General features: G+C 43.8%; 1 protein-coding gene across 5 annotated transcripts in view; it reads left to right on the top strand.

Moving 5' to 3' along the window:
- The window catches only part of srrm3 (serine/arginine repetitive matrix 3), a 60,159-nt gene extending 42,335 nt beyond the window's left edge, over positions 1–17,824 (top strand). For 2 of the 5 annotated variants that reach the window (XM_042093481.1, XM_042093482.1), the window contains 9 exons: positions 2,859–2,894; positions 3,155–3,205; positions 3,493–3,597; positions 4,208–4,373; positions 11,261–11,610; positions 11,959–11,970; positions 12,078–12,308; positions 13,712–13,837; positions 16,251–17,824. In XM_042093481.1, the coding sequence (XP_041949415.1) occupies positions 2,859–2,894; positions 3,155–3,205; positions 3,493–3,597; positions 4,208–4,373; positions 11,261–11,610; positions 11,959–11,970; positions 12,078–12,308; positions 13,712–13,837; positions 16,251–16,476 (1,303 nt within the window). In that variant the 3' untranslated portion in view covers positions 16,477–17,824. Of the gene's footprint in view, positions 1–2,858; positions 2,895–3,154; positions 3,206–3,492; positions 3,598–4,207; positions 4,374–11,260; positions 11,611–11,958; positions 11,971–12,077; positions 12,309–13,711; positions 13,838–14,418; positions 14,557–16,250 lie in introns of those variants that run through there. The other 3 variants (XM_042093483.1, XM_042093488.1, XM_042093484.1) reach the window with 3 other exon arrangements.
- The last annotated feature ends 2,055 nt before the right edge of the window (positions 17,825–19,879 follow it).

The raw sequence follows: 19,879 nt of genomic DNA, 5'->3' as shown, positions 1-19,879 counted from the left end.
GAGATCCCATCTGGATGTAGTGCCACTATTTGACAAGCTCATTTAAACTGGATCACCTTCTATAGTTGATTTTAATTGGCCATCAGTTCAATTGTTTCAGGTAGGTAGGTAATTATTCAAGTAGGAAGATAATTATTTTTACAGCCAGCCAAGTTCTGTGTGTTATGATGAATTGCTCTAGATTGGAGGAGCTAGTGTGTACGGTATTTTTTGATTTGAATATGTAGGAGCTCCAGTGCAGTGACAGTTTGACAGTGACAGCAGAGGGAGGCCGAGGGTGAATGTAGAAGCAGCACTCGGGTTGACAGAACTATCGGGTTATGCACTGGGGATCTACAACAATCAGCCATCTGACACCCCCCCCCCCCCATCTCCTCCCCTCTCTGTCTCTCTCCATCACTCTGACTTCCTCTCTCCCTCTCTTTTTCTGTCTCTCCCGCTCTATTTTACCCCCCCCCCCCTTTCTCTCTCTCTCTCTCTCTCTCTCTCTCTCTCTCCCTCTCTCTCGTTCTCATTTGCCCTGTACCCCCCACCTTCCCTCTCCATCATTGAGTAAGCAGAAACATGCCCATTTTCCCTCTAATAACCTGGCCAGTGTGTGGGCCCTCGCCAATGAGAAAAAATGAGCCTCCCAGCAAATTACCTACAGCGGCAGCCTCCCCTCTGTGTAGGCTACCACCCCCCACTTTCCCATCACACACACACACACACACACACACACACACCCACACGCACACCCACACGCACACACACACACACGCGCGCGCGTACACACACACACACACACACACTAAAACACACACACACACACACACTCTCACACACACACACACACACACACACACACACACACACACTAGACCTGCTCCCCTCCCATTTCTCTCCTCTCATGTTTCATTAAAGTGACACCGCATCTCAGACGCTGCCATGGCCATATCCCTTAATAAATAATGCAGTGCAAGGAACAGGAGAGAGACAATGGGGAGATGTGTGTCTGTGTGTATGTTCCTGTTTGTGTGTGTGTGTGTGTGTGTGTGTCTGTGTGTGTGTATGTGTGTGTGTGTGTGTGTGTGTGTGTGTGTGTGTCTGTGCGTGTCTGTGCGTGTGTGTGTGGGGGGGGGGGGCAGTGTGTAGGGTCTGCTAGGCTACTGTTGTGTGTGGGCGAGTGATGTGCTTTAACAGGCCCAGACAGCCGACTGCTGGGGGAGAGACTCTGGTGCCCCTGGCTTGTGTTTGTGGGTGAGAAGGCTGCAAATAGAGTGCTGTCTTGGGCCGCGTCGCGATCACAACACACTGACCTCAGAACAGCAGCCTCTCTCCCACACATGAAGGTGTCGCTCCCTTCCTACAGGGTAAAGGGTTTTGGCATCACCATGGAGCATGATTTCAGCTGAACTGGACTTTATAGCTGAGCTAAAGATCATCTAATTCAGATTGTTTATCATCATATGTTTTTTGTTGCCAAAGAAGTTATTGGCACATTCAGGCAAATGTCTGAGGACATGATTGGGAGTGTGATGGCGCTGTAGTGTCATTGCCACCTGACAACAACTGGTCGACCCAGTTACTTCAAGTCTGTGTTGCTTTAGATAGAAGTGTTGGCAAAATATCAGCAACCTGTAACTTTGCAAACAACACAGGCAGGTGTGAATACACCTGAGTAGCACTTGATCTGAGACACTCTTAGCTGCTGTTTGCTGTTGAGTGTGTAGTGTGTGTCTGTGATGGAGAGAAACATGAAGAAGGGTTCAATCCTACACAGGCTAGAGAAGATGACTGACAGAAAATTAATGAACGTCTGTCTGTGTGTGTGAGCGTTTGTATATGGTGTGTGTGTGTGAGTGCATGTGTGTGAGTGCGTGTGTGTGTGTGTGTGCGTGCGTGTGTGCATGTGGGGTGTGTGTATGTGTGTGTGTTTGTCTGTGCGTGTTTGTGTGTGCGTGCATGCATGTATGTTTGTGTGTGTGCGTGTGTGCGCATGTTTGTGTGTGTTTTTGCGTGTGTGTTCGTTGACACTTCTCTGACAGCTCTCTGGTTTATTTGCCCATGTGTGTGTGGAGCAGTGTGGGGGCTGTCAGGGGGCTGTGTTATTGCCTGGCACTGTTCTGACAGCTTTATTAATGATTTCCCCTCCTCCGCTCTGCCTCAGGTGATGACATAGCAAGGTAGGCGTTGCGCGTCTTCAGTCATGCCTGGAGGACAGACAGTGTATGTAGCCAATCACAAGTGGTCGGAGGAGCCCCACCATCCACCTCCACTCCCCTTCACTGTCGCAGTTCCTCCACACACACACACACACACACACAGAGAAATACAAAGCTCTGCTCGGCTCGCTCGCTCTTCATAGAGAGGAATCCCTGGAGCAGCAGGAGTGTGGTGTGTTTGAAGGTCATTTGATAACTGAGTCTCTCTGGCAGTGTGAAGTCTGAGGAGCCCCCCCAACCCCCCCATCTCCCGACCCCAACCCCCCATCTCCCGACCCCAACCCCCCCATCTCTCTCCCACAGTGGCTCTTGGGTGGCTGTTATTGTGAGTGGGGCTCCACTCTAGTCTGAGTGCACAGTAATGCAAATGGTCTTATTTGTGTTGTTTTTCTTCCCTCTTCGCATCCTGTCCGATCTGAAGTTAAATGATATTAAAAGGCCTTCTTCATAGATCAGTAGCATATGCGCAGGTTTGGCTCCAGCACAAATCTGGCACTTTGATTGTCTTCATGGTGTTTAATTATGTGTACAGTGGTGGTGTTGTGTGTTTAGTCATAGCAGGGACTGTGTTTTGCATTCAGTGATGCTACAGTCTGTTATAACGTAGTGATTTATTTTAAACCTGCGTGACTGAGTGTTGCGTTCCTCGTGCAGGTCTACGTCTGGCTCCAAGAGGAAGCGGCGATACAGGTGAGATCGCATCTCTCTAACTCTCTAAAAGACGACTATGAAGGACCTGTCGCCATGGAAACAGGGGGAGTTAGCTTTAGCACTCCTCACTGTCACCAAGAATATCCTCCACGATTTTTTTTTTATGTTTTGTTTTTTTTGGCGGGTCATCCTCCGCCGCCATAAACATTTTCGTTCTCATCTGATCTGCTGCTGCGATGTGTGTAAGACTGTGTGTGAGTCTGCTGTGTTTGAAGACGGTGTCAATTCTTTCCGTACAGATCTGGAAGCCCAAAGAACAAACACAAAGACAAGAACAAACAAAGAAAGAGGTGAGCGCTAGGTTATTTGCTGCACCAGTACAGCATAGGTTGTCTCTCCACTGCTTCAGACTCAACTGTTGGTGCTCATTGTTCCCTTACACCAGCCATTCATCTGATCTCTCAGTGGCAACAGAAATCTGTAGAACAACATTAGCTGCATTGACACCACTGTATGATATTTCATGTGTACTTTTTTTTCTTGTGTGTGTGTGTATGTGTGTGTGTGTGTGTGTGTGTGTGTGTGTGTGTGTGTGTGTGTGTGTGTGTGTGTGTGTGTGTGTGTGTGTTTCCTCCAGGTCACCCGCGGATTCGCCCAGCAGGAGGTCCCACCGGAGAGGAAGCTGCAGCTCTCGCAGCGCTTCCCTCTCCTCCACAGGGAGCTTCGTCAAGTCCCCCTCCAGGTAGCACACACTGGCCTCCCCCTCCAGCAGCACTGCCCCCTCAGCACACCCTGGAGACACACATGCATCTCTACAAACACATTTCCACCTCCACAAAAAATCAGCTTGTTCCCAATACATAAGGCAGATATGAGCAAATAATATGAAATGCTGCAATAGTTGCAGAGAGCTGAATTAACGCCGGAAATGCATGGCCTAGTTTCTTATGGCAGTTTTTGCACAGAAGAGGAAATGAGGCTCCCAAAATATTGCTTCACTTTGCAGCCTTTTTCATTTTTGATTGACTAACTGTGGTAATTAACAAGTTTGAAATACTAGGGAATTTACTCTATTCCATTAATTCTCCCAAGCCAAGGATTATGGCTTTGAAATCACCCATATTGTCCACACTTGTGCATTTCTTTAAAAGTCCCATTGGGGTAACATGTGCTGTCATATGACGTCTAATGACTTATGAATAAGTTAAGACGTAATTGGTCGGCTTCTCATGGCTTCACTTTTGCCAGAGCATGTGCTGTCCATTATTGTTTACAGTCATTGCTAAAAACTAAATTCTTTCATTGCTAATGACTTGCTACTAACCTCACTGACCCCCCCCCACCCCCCCCAGGCTGAGTGTGAAGCAGCGGACAGGTGGCCACCGGTCCAGTCGCAGCCCCAGCCCGCCCGTGACCGCTGAGAACCCCACCACATGGCAGAACGGCCATCACAGCGACCGCGCCCGCAATGGCAAGGAGCACGTCTACAACCATGTGGACGGAGAAAAGGTGCAAGATGTACGTAGTCTCCTCTCTTCCGCTCCACCACACCCCTCCACACCCCCACACCCCTCCGCCTGACATGCTCTAATGGTGTTTTCCTCCTTGCCTCCCTAGAGCTGACTCTGATGTCTCTGACCCAGCCATGTCTGTGTCGGTAGACCTGCTTGTCCCTTTGTTTGTTTGTTTTTTGACCATTTGTTTATTTCATTATTTTGTTGTTGTTTTGTTTCCTTTTGTCCCACTCGGCTCAGTCTATGTATTGTTCTCCCTCTCTCTGATTGCTCTGTGTGGGTAGCATAGATGTTTTTACAGCCACAATGTGCTCCACACCTCCTTCAGATGAACAGATCTTGCAACCATATGTGGCGTCTCCCTTTTTTTTTTTTGCCTACACTCTCCTGGGGTAGTAAGCAAAACACAGAGAGGATTGTGGGCAGTTAATTAGGCTAGCAACATATCATTCTGAATCCACACAAGAAAATGTACAACATTATGTATGGTGTGGGTGCACATTAAGACACACTGGATACTTAAATGAATATCCAGAGTTTGGACGTTTTTGTGTGCACACATAAAATACTTCAACACTTTTTGGCTAAACAATTCTAGGACATGGAGGCACTTGAACAGAAATTGACATTAAGCAGATGGAAATTCAGCAATTTTGGTATATAAAGATATAAATCCATTGCTAACCCTAGCATAAGATGTGAGCTGTTGCATTTGTTGATACACAATAGTGTCTCATATTACTTTCTATTAGGACTCAAGGACAAACAAGACTTGAAAGGATAAATGATTCACTGCAACAGCTTTGTTCACGTTGATAAAAGGAAATTGGATTAGTCACATCATTATATTAAGCAATGTGTGGTGTTACTGGGATTCAATAATATGAAAGATAATTTATTGATTGGATGGTCAGATGTGTGGCTATAGCTATGAGAAATAGCTCAATAGAAATTGTTCAATGATACTTTAGTCCTACTTAAAACCTTGACGATTAGCACTATTTAAGCATTGTACATAGGGCTGGGACAACGCGTCGACGTTATCGATGACGTCGACGCAAAATATGCGCGTCGATTCGTTAAGCATAATCAGTGTGCCGCTAAATAGTTTCAATTTCACACCTTCAGTGTTTCCCATAAATTGACTAATCTGTGGCTGGGGGCCACGAAATCATTGAGCTGTGCTTTTCACGCACGCAGCCTTTCCTTGCCCCGGCCACTCTCTCTTGTAACGAGCCCGCTGCCCCTCCTCTGCATGTGCGGACAGGTGCATGTAACAAAATATTCACGATTGTTGAAGGATTGTTGTTGCTTGCCACATAGAAGCATTGCATAGAACACGGCGGGCTAAATTGCTATTAAATCCGCTTAGCATCGTGACCATGCTGTGCAAATTTGTTCAAAACTGCTGCATTAAAGTTAACTCTACTTAGTTTGGTCTCCTCAATGTACTATGTTGTGATGAGACCTAGCAAAGTTACGCAATCAAGCAGTATCTCAAAGCTAACGTTAGAATACTGTTTGGATGTTGAGTTTAGCATGCTTACAGTTGTTTGTCAATTTCGTTATTCATGCAGGGCTCATTTTATTGACTCACACTGAATGTTTGCAAAATCCCGATGTAAATGGAAAAGTGTTTTCCAAGACTCAAAAGTGCTTGTCCCAAGGAGAAGTATGAACCGTTATTTGAACTAACTACGTTGTGAATTGCATCCACACATCAGCAGCGTTTTAACTGTGTTAATGTTAATTACAAGGATTCCCTCACGAACGTCGTCTTAAAGTGACAGGCACTCAATTAGACCTATACACTACTGAACTGAACTGAATGCTACCTCTGACTAAGAATGCATTAATTTACAATTGTATAGTCTTTTATTTTGGAATCTTAAGAGCAATAAACATATATTCCAATGTTAAGGAATTCATGTTTTTGTTCATTCAGATATGTAAATCAACATGTATAAGTTGCTATTAGTCAATTAATGGGGCGATAATCGAATCGGACTGAAAAAATGAATCGTTAGATTAATTGATGCATCGAAAAAATAATCGCTAGATTAATCGTTTAAAAAATAATCGTTTATCCCAGCCCTAATTGTACAGTTAGCTACAGTAGTGTCTTTTAGGTAGTTAGATAGATTTGGTACAGCAAATTATAGCTCAGATTTACTCAAATTTGTACATAGCAGCACATAACATATTGAACTGCATAAAAGATGTAAGATCTTCATGCAAATGTCTCTGTTCCTCCCTGCTGGTATGTATCTACTGAGGCTACGGGAAATGGTAAGCTATTTAACACTTTGGGACGAGACTGATTATCATGGCTTTGATTCACAGCTGAGCAGAAACATCAAAGGTGACCCTTGACGTTTTCTATACCAAAACCCACCATCAGTAATATCTGAACCTCAATACATGTGACCTTATTGGGGGGGAAACAATTCACATTAGAGATCATAACAGAATGGTACCAAGGTGATGTGGGCCCCAGGTCCTGGTCAAATAAATGTACATTGGTCTCTTGAATAGAACATGAAGTGGTGTTGCAGATTTATGGATGCTAATTTGGGCTGACTTTGCCCCAGTTTGCATGTGTTACAAGGAGATTTCAACTGCTCTTTCTCTCTCTCTCTCTCTCTCTCTCACACACAAACACACACACACTGCTTGCTTCATCCATTTCTGTTTATTTTCTGCCTCTATTGATTTTTTGAGTGATCTCTTCCCATAAATAAATGCCCAAACTTTTCTGTCTCGTTTGTGTGAAAAGCACTCAAATGCTTTGGAACTGGACCAAGTAGGTTAAATGGGTATGTGTATTATTAGTTTTCTACTTGTCAAATACAGTTGTCTGAAAAGCACATGTTCTGCTCGGTGATACTGTAGTTTCCCTTCCTCCAGATTTGTCTTAATGAATATCCAGCCATCAAGGTGTCCAACAAGCCCCCCCTTTTTTTCTTTACTTGCTTCCTGTTTACTTGTCATCTTGACCTGCATGTTGCCTCTAGGTGGCAGTGTCACTTCTGTCAAACTCCTCCTTCTCCCCCTCCGATAACCAATTCTCTCTCAGTGCGTTTAAATCAGTGGGGATTCAGCCAGAGAGGTGTCATGAACTGGCGCGTGGTTGTTGTTTTTTTAAGGCAGCCTTTTTGCCTGCTGATTTAAACCAATCAGGAGTTTTGGGATCACTGGATTTAGCCCCGATTGGTTTAAAGACAGTTTGCTTGTTAGCAGCTAATGCTAAATTCAGGTGCCATTTTGAGATTCATGAGCCCTCTCTTTCTGTGTGTGTGTGTGTGTGTGTGTGTGTGTGTGTGTGTGTGTGTGTGTAGCCCCCATTCAACGGGCTCTCACTGGGATTGTGGTGCAGCAGGTACTCCTGTTTTGGGGGGTGGGGTGGGGTGGGGCAGGGTGGGGGAGTGCGGGACTATGCCAATTGCTCATCCTGCGTGCAATTTCCTGGTTTTTGCCAGACTAGATTCTCAGTGGCTCTTTGGCTAGCACATGTGCAGTTTCTAGGTGTTTTTCACTCTCTTCCACATCTCAGTCTGTCTTCTTGTTTCTGTCTGTAGTTTGTATTTGACTGCGGCTATGGTTATTTGTTAAATATACTCACATTTATTGAGTGCAGTGCTACAATGTTGAAACTAAATAGGACAACACACAACAGTGACATTGGTATTTTAAAGGGACCCAAGCCATTTGGAATTGCATCTTATAATCAAGAAATCTTCAACTAGGGGTGGTTTCCTAAATGGCTTCGGCTCTCAATCAACCAACTTTCCAACGAAAAACACCATCCACTGCCATTATAGTTCTATATTTACCAGTATATGTTGACACATGAAGTGGTTCCTACTGGACCTCAGATATAAACAGGTCCCCTGGATTGCTACAGACTCCTGAGTGACCATAAGTGTAGCTGGCAAAGAGATACTCCAAAATGTGACTGGGGTCCCTTTTAAATGTGCTGACTCTAGTTCTCCATCTTAGCAGCGATTGCCCCTCCACCCAAATCCCTCTCTCTTCCCTCTCTCCCTCCCTCCTTCCCTTCCTCCTCCCACTCCCCCATCCATTCGTGTTGTCTGTGACTCACTCCTCTGTTGTCCTGACTTGCTCCTCTCTCCCTCTTTGTCATCTACCAGAGTCTGCATGTCCTTGGCCTTCCACCCTTCTGTAGCAATTCTACTTGTACAATGGGTTTCATTCTGTTACTTCATATGAACCTCTATCCACAAACCTTAACCCCCACCTTCTCCCGTTTGATACAACCGTGGCTGCATTTGTTCAAGCGAAAAAGACAGCAAATGATATAGTTTGTTTTTAGTTTCTTTATTGAAATTGATCTTTCCCTCTCTTGCGAGATCCGTCTTTGTTTTTGTTTTTAGTTTTTAAATATTATTTTTATTTTCTTGTTTGTTGGTTAAATTTTTCAGCTCTTAGTTATGTTTGTTGGTTTGTTTCTTATCTCCTTAGTGTCAGGATCAGTTCTTAGCATTGATACTAAAAGAACTCATTGTCTTTTTTCCATTCCGCTGCGGAGAACTTTCCTTTCTTCTTTTTTGTTATTGTTTTGTTATTGTTTTGTCTTCCTTTTTCTTATTTTTGTTGATATTGCATACGTGTCTCTGATTGAAATGGAAGGTAGGTAACGCTCTGCCTACGCACGTGGTCTTTATGCAGATGAGAATGTGAGAAGCACCCTAGCTTGACTTCAATGTTTCTATCTCTTTTTTTCTTTTCGTTTATTTATGAAAAAAAAAACATCAGATTACTCTATAATTATGGTAGTTTTCTCTCTAAATTCCGACTCCTTAAATCTATCTTTTTTTAACCTCTATTCCTTAACTCTCATGCTGAAGTGGCCAGCACACTGCCCTTCTCTCAGGTCCATGTCCTTCCCCACCTCCATCTCTCACACACACTCTCTGTCTCTCTCTGTTCTGTTTGGGTAGAATGCATCCATGTGTGTGCCGCATTTTCTGTTCCTTGGTGAAATGGTACATTCGTTCTATGATTTGTTCATGTTTTCATTTTTGTTTTTTGTGTGCGTGAAGGCCATTTTTAACTACGGTCACCTGCATCGGGAGGTTCTGTGTACTCCTACTGTAGTGCTACAGCGCTGCTTTTTTCTGGGGTGGAGTAGGGTGCTTCTTTGGACAGGGGAAAAAAGACTTATCCTTTCTCTGTGTTTTGGAAACTACCAAATGCAGTGTCAGCTAAGGAACTAGCTCATCAGAGACAGGAAAGAGCCACACAGGATGGTTTCACTCTGTGAATTCCTCTATTCTTCATGCAAGACTAGCGTTTACTTGCCCTTTGTAAGACAAACGTGTTCCATTTATGAAGGTTGACTCCTAATGTAAATGGAATGTCAGCTAAAATGCTTTATTTCAAAAGAACATGGTGTAGACACAGGTTTGAGAGAGATTAACCTAGAATTGGATAACAGTACATGACTGGACCCTGATGCAGTCAAAACATTCATGTTTAAACATTATTCTCTCTTTAAAGAAAGCACCAGTACTTAAATCCAGATGTGAAGAGAGCTTGTGGTAATACTTATCAGAAAGTGGTGCCAAAGCATACATTTTTCAGTTTTCAAGCTCAAATCAAATGACCAAAACCACTTCTCTGGATAAATTCTTAATATTTATTGATTTACAAGACAGTCAGCCCTGCTTTCTCACCTGAGATTATTATCACTAACTAATTATTTTTCATTTACAGGATAATTAAATGCAAATTGACTGTAACGTTGTACACTGCATAACAACACCCGATAAAAGACATAAATAATAAACAAAGAGGGGAAAAAAACTAAAGTGAGATATCCAGTAATAACAAATTATACATTATAGTCGTGGCATAAGAACAAAATTCACTAATTAGTAGGATGAATTAGAATGCTGAAACTAACCATGGGATTCAGTAAAAGCTCATTTTTGGCCAGAGTAGAGGACTGAAGGTAGCTGGAAATGCATACGTATGTACGTATATCTTTTAGTGTCAGTGTTTCCCCTGCACATTGCAACTTTTTCTCTTCCGTTTTCCTATTTGATTTGATTTCCATGCATTGTCTCATTGACTCACTGCCAGGGAAGGGTTTTGTGTCTTTTTCTCTTGCATTTTATGACTCTAATGATGCACTTATGTTGCCCCACTTTTCCCTTTTCTTCATACCTTACCTACTAAAGGAGGGAAAACCACTTTATTGGTAAGTGGATGTTAACCAAAAGGGAGTTAAACAGAGTAACGATTAAAAAAATCAAAGGAAATGGGTCGCTGTTCACATCTCAGCAATTGTCTGCAGGAAAAAAAAATCGACAAACAGAAGTTACTCTTCAGTAAAAAGACGATTTGTTTTCTGATTCGACTGATTCTATTATTGTGAATCTTTATTTTGTTCCTTCCATTTCTGTGATGTTCTGTCAAGTTGTCTATTTTTTGCGTTGGTTTCACGTTTTTTGTTTTTAGCCATTTTCTAAAATTGAAGACGTCCTCCTTTTCTACTCTACAAAGTCTCTGTTGCTTTCTATCCTCTCTCTTCTCTTCTCTTGATCTTAGATTTGTTTCACACTTTTACATTGTTTCCTTTTACTCCTCTTCTTAACTATTTCCTTTTGTTCTTTGGGGATTTTGATTTTCTTCGACTCATTATGGTTTTGCATGCCAAGTATTGCATGCGCTGCACCATAGAGGACTGTCTATAAGCCATATTGAGAAAAACGTAGATCTTTTTTTCTTTTTTAGATATTTACCCTTTTTTGGCAAATGCACCATAGCGCTTCCTCTCATCCTAGGGAACATTCTAAGGCCCTTTCTCTGTTTTTTTTCTTTGTTTTTCTTTTTCTTTTGGGTTTGTTGGTTATCGTTTCTGCACAGAAGCTCCGAGCACTGGCCTCCTGCTCTCCGAGCCTGCAGATCTGTCCGTCGCCCCAGCTGAAGGAGGCCCGGCTCCAGGGTACCCCGGGTAAGAGTCCCGGAGGGGCGCCAGCCCAGCACCACCACCACCATCACCACCACCACCACCACCATCAAGGGGCGGCAGGGGACGCCCCTCACGGGGACGACAAGCAGCCGGACTCGGGCAGGCCAACTGCGGGGTCGTCACGGAGACGCAGGGGCCGCCATCGAGGTCAGAGAAAGGCCTCCCATTCGCCAGGCCACAGCTCTGACTCCGCCCACTCGCAGCACAACCCGCCCACCAAAGGCAAAAGCTCCCATCAGAAGAAGTGAGTCACCTGTCACCTGTCTCCCTGCTGTCATGCACACAAACATATCCACACATGAAACCTTAATGGAATTCTGAAAAAAACAAGAAGGCAATGTTTTCAGACAGTTCAGTCTGCTTCAGGCTTTAAATTGCATTTCTTTTCCGGACCATAAAAATATTCAGATGAATCTATAAAATCTGACGCAAATGAACGCATTGAGGAAGTAGGATTGTTTCACTTTTCCTTCCAGGTTACATCATTAGGGGTTAAAAAAAAAAAATCAGGGCAACAATAAACTATATATGGCACCGTTAAACAAGACTTTACCAATACCTTATGCTGATTGATATCATGCTTTTCTCCCAGCTTGCATTCACTGTAAGTTCTGCTTTATAAGATTTGCAACCTAACAGACACTTTATATTCCAGTGCTCATATGAGATATATGACTTGTCTCTTGCATCACTACTCCCTCCCTGCATCAGGACGAAAGGAGCTCATTCGTCCAAGCGACAGCACCGCGAGCGGGCTCACCGCAGCTCGTCAGCGTCCCCGTCGCGGCACCGGCACGGGTCCGGCCACAAGAAGAGCAAGTCACGCAGCGGCCTCCGCCAGCGCAGCAGCTCCTGGAGCAGCCGGCACTCGTCGTCCCCGTCCAACTCCCGCGAGCGCACCACCAGCAAGGCCTCGCCACACGCCCGCCAGAACACCTCCAGGTGACCCCAACACACCACACCACACCCACACCCACACCACACCACACCGCAACACCCCCACACCCACACCCACACCACACCACACCACACCGCAACACCCCCACACCCACACCACACCACACCCACACCCACACCACACCCACACCCACACCACACCACACCACACCCACACCACACCACACCACACCCACAGCACACCCACACCACACCACACCACACCGCAACACCCCCACACCCACACCACACCACACCCACACCCACACCACACCCACACCACACCGCAACACCCCCACACCCACACCACAACACCCCACATCTACACCCACTACTCAGGGCTGCAGCTCAGTCTAGCTCAGACTCGCATACAGGCACATAGTGTAATGCCACACCAAATGAAACAGATTGCCGATGCAGATTGCAGATGCCACCATCACGAAAATGCCTTTTTATTACAGTTTTTCACAATTGCTAAAACACTAAACTCTGAGCAAATTCTCAGTTGCCCTTTGCTCTTTTTGCACACATATAAAACACAATTTGCAGATCTCGTAGACTCTTTTTGCAAAACCCTAAATACATTATCATGCAATAAGACACATTTTGCATTGTGATGCACTTGGTAACCACAAGTGACAAAAGGTGAACACAAGTAGAGCACAAACCCCCATTCTCAATACTTTATGTTTACTGGATTTGTAGTAATTGTTGAATCCAGTGAGTTATGAAATCATTTTGCTTTGTCTTGTTTTGTTTTGTTTTTTAGATGCAAAATGCATTTACTGTATTGTACACAATGGACATCTCTCCTGGAGCTATATGAGCTGCCCTGAACACTGTGTTTTTTATTTTTTGATATTGTGTCTCATGACTGCTCAGTAGTGTTTTCATTGTGACTGCTTTGTGAGATGATCTGAAGACAGTGTTTGGTTTTGAGCACAGGTACAACTGAGGCGATTATTCAGTTTTGCAGAGGTTAGCAAAGGTCTTGGGAATGTAGTTTGATTTTGTAGTAGTTTGGTTTATAGTTAGTACTTATGTTTATAGTTTTGAGGAAAAGATGGCAGGTTTCAAAAAATGTGTTTTAACAGTTGTGGAGAACTATATAATCAGATGACAACTGAAAGTCCTAAGATGGAGGCACAGTTGTGCTTTTAGATGGACTTAGGACTTTAGAAAGGCAATGGGGGTATTTTGAGTAACTGGGTCATTGAAAATGAGGGGATTGTGGTGGGACCCTTTTGTTTGAATAAATTGGCATTCACTAACCCACTATTGCTAGATATAAAATCTTCTAGCTACTCATGCGTTGTATTGTATTGTATTTACACGGCCACTCACATCTGGACTGGTAGCTGGTAAATGGTCTGCATTTTCCTCACTCTGTCCTGTGTGGCTGTCTCTAGGGACCGAGACGGCGCACACCACTCAGACGCAGAGAGCCGAGCACACAGGCGCTCCCGGAGCTACTCGCCCATACGCAAGAGGAGGAGAGACTCACCCAGCTTCATGGAGGCCAGGAGAATCACCAGGTAAGGCGTCAGAAACACCCACACACTTCGCACGCAGCCTTCCACAGCACACACACGCACACACACACACACACACACTCACTCACACATACACATGCACACATACCATGGAACATTCATATTCTTTGTACATCTATGAAGAATAAACGCTACTGGATGGTGAATTGCAGCAATGACGTCATGTGAGCTGTAGCCCTCCTCTGGGATTTCATGCAGCATAGATGTGCTGAGCTACGTGTTAGCGAGCGTTACGTTAGCGTGAAACCTGAATGCACAGATGAGACTCCGATCCCCATCTCCATTCATAATCATCAGCTGCTCAAGAGCAACACTGACATCTATGGGTAGAGCCTGTTATCTCCATGCTGCAAGCTGAACTGGTCATCAACACTTGTTTATCCACCAGTGGTTAATGTCATAGGAAATGTGTGCTTATTTTCTGTGATAGATTGTTATGTGTATTATAATGGAATCTTTTTTTCTGCAGTGATTTACCAATGTGCTTTAATGTGCTCCCAATTTCAGATGGTGTAGATAGATGCCATGAGTTATAGTGTTCACTGTCTCACTCCTGCGTTAAGGTTCCCATGAAGACAACAGATGGAATGCTACTGAGCCACAAGCAAGGTTACCGTGGTAACTGTTGCTGTGCAGCAGGACTCTCCTAGCGCTCTCCTCCTGAATCTGCTTGGTGAAGCAGCTAATTCCCAGACAGCCTACCCAGAGTACATCTCTCTCTCTCTCCTTCTCTCTCTCTCTCTCTCTTTTTCTCTCCCTCCCTCTCTGTTCTCATCTCACATGCTCTGTTTTTGCTTCCTGATCTTTCCTCAGACCACTCTAAAACCATAACTGCTCTAGAGACGCTGTTGAACTTGGACATATTTACTAATGCTGGCACACAACAGTCTGACAGCACTATCAAGAGGCTACAGTGCATAATGACTTTTACAGACCATCCATGGCAACAATTATAATTTCATTAGTGGTTATTTTTATACTGATTCTTTTGTCTCCAATGTGTGACCAATTTGAATCAGAATTTGATGGGGGGAAAAAGCTCAGGCTCTATGATAGTGCTGGAACTGGAATCCAAACACATAATAGATATCACAAACACACTGGGTGACACATAATAGGTATCACAAGCAGTAACACACTGGGTGACACATAATAGGTATCACAAACACACTGGGTGACACATACTGTAATAGGTATCACAAACACACTGGATGACACATAATAGGTATCACAAACACACTGGGTGACACATAATGGGTATCACAAACACACTGGGTGACACATAATAGGTATCACAAACACACTGGGTGCACTCTAACCCTTTGGCTCTGCTCTAACCTGATAGGATTTCTAATGTCTCCCCTAACATGTCATGTCTAAGCCACACAACCTGATGGGGTGCCGCAAGATGGGTTACGTCTGTCACTTAGTTCACTGCATATGATAATGTTGATGTACCTGTGTGTGTGTGTGCCTGTGCATGTGTGTGTGTGTGTGTGTGTGTGTGTGTGTGCGTGTGTTTGTGTGTGTGTGTGTGTGTGTGTGTGCGTGTGTTTGTGTGTGTGTGTGTGTGTGTGTGTGTGTGTGTGTGTGTGTGTGTGTGTGTGTGTGAGAGAGAGAGAAAGAGTTTATACTTGTCACAGTGTGGAAATGGGAACTTGCTTCAGACACTAACCAATGCAGCTAATCTTTTTCAACCTCACTTTCAGTCTGACAACTAATTACCTTTACAAAGACACCAGCCATGTCCTCAACTCTTTTATGCCTGAACAAATTACCCACCCAAATTACCCCAGGGTTCCACCTGACATTGCTTTTATGATGGAGAGAACTTTTATAATCTAATTTGCATGTAGTTCTTTGTAGTATTGACATCCATTTGAAAATGATTTGAAAGAAAATTAACCTTGAAAAATCCAAATCTCACAGTCCCACAGTCTTAAACGTTATTATGATGCAAGGCTTATAGTTGAATGCAAATGATTTAAATGGAAATTTGTTCAGTGAATGAAGGAGTGTAAAGTTTTTAAAGTTTATCAGTCATGAGCCAGATCACTTACTTCCTTGCACCTCCGTCTCTTCTTCCTCACACCGTCTTCTCTCTCTCTCTCTCTCTCTCTCTCTCTCTCTCTATCTCTATCTTTTTGTATCTCTCCCTCCCTCTCTCTCCCTCTCTCCCTCCCTCTCTTCCTCTCTATCTCTCTCTCTCTATACATCTCTCTCTCTTTCTTTGTATCTCTCCCTCCCTCTCTCTCTTTTTCTCTTCCTCTCTATCTCTCTCTATCTCTCTCTCTCTTTCTTTGTATCTCTCCCTCCCTCTCTCTCTTCCTCTATCTCTCTTTCTCTCCCCCCCTCTCTCTCTCCCTCTCTCTCCTCCCTCTTCTCCACCCCTCAGCGCTCGTAAGCGGCCCATCCCGTACTACCGGCCCAGCCCGTCCTCCTCCAGCTCTGGGAGCAGCCACAGCAGCTACAGTCGGAGTCGCAGCCGCAGCTACGACAGCTACAGCAGCTACAGCCGCAGCCGGAGTCACAGCCGCAGTCGCTCCCGCAGTCGCTCCCGCAGCCCCAGCCAGCCCCACAGCTACTACAGCCGCAGCAGCTATGGCAGCCCTGGCTTCTGACCAGCCGTGGACAGAGAGAGAGAGAGAGAGAGAGAGAGAGAGAGAGAGAGATGGCGAGATGACCTTTTAAAAGCCACTTTAGAGTGACATGACAAAGGGCTAAGAGAGAGTGGACATCAAGATGGGTGGGGGGGGGGGGGGGGGGGGGCTGTGTACTTCATTTATGCCCTGTAGGGTTTTTTTTTTTTTTTCTTCAGTTTTTTCATTCATAGCAACACCAAGCTAAGGACCCAGTTAGGAGGACATCTTGTCCATTCACATTTTGTCCATTCTTTCATTTAGAGAACCACAGCCCTTTTACTGACCAGACACTCCAATTGTCCAAAGGACTTTCCCCATGAGGCCCATAGGCCTGAGGAGCGCAGTCTGGGGTGAAAGACAGAATGTCTAGAGAGAAGCTGCACAGAAGCTTCAAAATCAGACACGAGTCCTCATCATTCTCACTTCATTTCAGCACATAGCTGGACTGGGTCAAAGGGTTGTTATTAGACCAACAGTCTTACCACGAGGCCCTGTACATCCCCTAACCAAACGGATACATAACAGGGACGTCTGTCCAATTCTGCGTCTCTATTTGGTCTAGTAATCAAATAAATTAATGTTGAATCAGCGAAGACGCGAAATCACCAAATTGTTTTATTTTCAGTTTGTCTTTTTTTCCTTACCTTGTGGTGAAGTGATGGCCTGGGATAAGGACAGGCTCTCAACAGCAGCAGCATATCCGAGTACTGAAGGAAAATCACTACAGACTGCAATCTGAAAACTGATGGATTTTTATTTTACATATGGACACATCCACGTGAAGTATTGACTTGTCAGTCGCTTTGTATAGTATGCAACACATGCACACACGATGTGATCGGACTGTCTTCTGAGACTTTTTTTTATTGCTGCAGAACAAAAAAAATATAAAAGTGCATTCCTTCAAATTCTTCCTCATAGGAATGGGCTTTCCTGCTAGATTCTGTGGGAAATGAAAAGTTGCAGAAACATCTTGAGAAGTCACAGAAGAATGACAAGAGATTTGAAAAAAAAAAAAAAAAAGTATTGCCCCAAAGACTGTTCAGCTATCAAATATCTTCATGATGAACAAAAAAGCAAGAACAAGTAGATTTAGATGACTGATTATTTACTGCAACCTTTGACTGTTTTTATTTGTTTTGTTTTGTTATTATTTTGTATGAGATGTACCATATATTATGTAAGGGTGTCTGGTTTTGAGAACTAAACTGCAAGTTCAGGCTGTAAACTATGCACTGTATATCCAATGTTATTGATTATGAGGCTTTCTGTGTGTGTGTGTGTGTGTGTGTGTGTGTGTGTGTGTGTGTGTGTGTGTGTGTGTGTGTGTGTGTGTGTGTGTGTGTGTGTGTGAAGACACAGCATGATGCACCAGAGGTGAGGCTGCTGCTTACAGGGGAAGTTCCCAGTCAGTGTTACATGTCTTGGGGTCTGGGCCACCACCTGTTCCCCCATCCCTAGCCTCCACCAGACCCAAGCAACTATCATCCTACCCCTGACAGAAGTGTGTGTGTGTGTGTGTGGGTGTATGTGTGTGTGTATGTGTGTTTGGGGTGGGTGGGGGGGATACTTTTGTACTATACTTCTATTTATTTATTTGTTTGTTCTTGTCCCTGTCTACAAGACTGGGCTGTTACACTAGGTGAGGTGACAGCCCTGAGGGACTGGGGTCCCCATTTCATGTCAGCAGCTGTGCTGTAGCCGAGGTAAACAGTGACGTGAGCGCGGGAGATTTCAGCTCAGCATGTTGTCGTGGTTGCTCTGTACTGCCGCGGCACCCGAAGGCCTGGGACTCCACACGGTACATGCACTTCTGTAGGCCTGCCTTTTCAGTCCAGATTTATTTATATGAGTTATTTATGGCTTGTTTATTTATTGTTATTATTTATTTATTGCTTATTTATTTGAATATGTATGTATTTATTTATGTATTTATCTATTTATCAACCTTTATTTATTCACTGACAAATTCCACAATGTGAAGTGGTTTATGTGTGTAAACGAACCAATGTGATCACTGATATTGCATCGGTAGGCTTATTTTAAATGATTGTTATTATTTGAGTTCTTGCTTCCTTTATAATGCAATGGGACTTGAGGGAGGAGTTATGCAGATGAAGGGAGTTGGGCACATGTGTTTTCTGTCTGCATGGCTCTCCTGATTGGTTCGCTGGAGATCCGGATAGACTCCCTACACCCATGCATCTCTACACTGGCTGCTGATTCTGGAGACGACAATGTTTACATAGGTTATTCATTCTTTCCAGAACTGTCTTTTGGTGCCAGCATGGATTTTAAACATCAGTTATTACACGTTTTTATCCACTCCAATCAGATCCCTCCACCCTGGTCAGACCCTAATGATATGTGTGGGCTCGTCCAAATCAGTGAAGTAGTAGCCTACTAAAGTGGCGCTAGGTTGCAGTTGCCATGGTTAATCTTTTTTTTTTTTCACTGCGTTCGTGAAGTCCTGCACATTGCTCTTACGTGGGTGGTCTCTTGGCAACCAGCTAACAAGCGTTTCCTTGACAAGTTTGTTCTTCACTTGTGTAACGGCATGAAAAGGGGAGGAAAGGCCACTAATTGAGACAACAATGTTAAAGTCCCTAAGCTCTGTTTAAGGAAAATAAAAAAATTAAAATGGAAGTGCAATCAGGGAACACCCCCCAGTCTTCCTAACAATTCATCAGAGATCCTTCCTCCTTCTCCACGCGTTACATCAATAATGTAACTATGCTCAACTTTGTGTAATAAATATTCAAATCTTTTCAGAAATGAATACCAAGCCCTACCCTTGGTATTGTATAAAACTCAGTAGTTGTAGTGTTCTAGTTATTATTATTATTATTATTATACAGAACAATAAAGTATGTTATAATGGAAAACAAGCCTCATTTGCCTGATTGTCATTTGTGCATTGCCTACTTTCAGCTCTAGGGGGCACTAGGGTTACCTTTTTCATTCAGTCTGGGTTCGATGAAATCCCTAGAATGTTCCAGTGACCCTGTGTTAAAATGTAACATCTATTTTAAGGGTGCTGGTGTGTTTTGTAGTAAGAACTCAAAATCACTATTGTCTCTTGTCAAAATGATTGTGTGTAAATATAGAATGCTGTCAGAATAATATATTATACACTCATTCATCTGATAAAGAAATCACTTATGACTGCTTGTGAAAGTATAGTGATAGTAAATATAAACCTGGTAGGATATTTTTGTCATTACTACATAGTTATCCATTCCTGACAGTTGTTATCACTAACTGTATTTTTTTACTTTTAAGTAAATGTTTTTGGTACATCTCTGTCGTCATAGTGTCTAAAGGGCAAGACTAGAGTAACATTTCACTCAGTCTTGCATTCAGTCAGGTTTACATGAAACTT

This window comes from Alosa sapidissima, chromosome 5 (assembly GCF_018492685.1).
Source record: "Alosa sapidissima isolate fAloSap1 chromosome 5, fAloSap1.pri, whole genome shotgun sequence".
In the NCBI taxonomy this organism is placed as follows: Eukaryota; Metazoa; Chordata; class Actinopteri; order Clupeiformes; family Clupeidae; genus Alosa; species Alosa sapidissima.
Note: the sequence above shows the minus strand (reverse complement) of the source record. Positions and strands in the feature narration are given on the sequence as shown.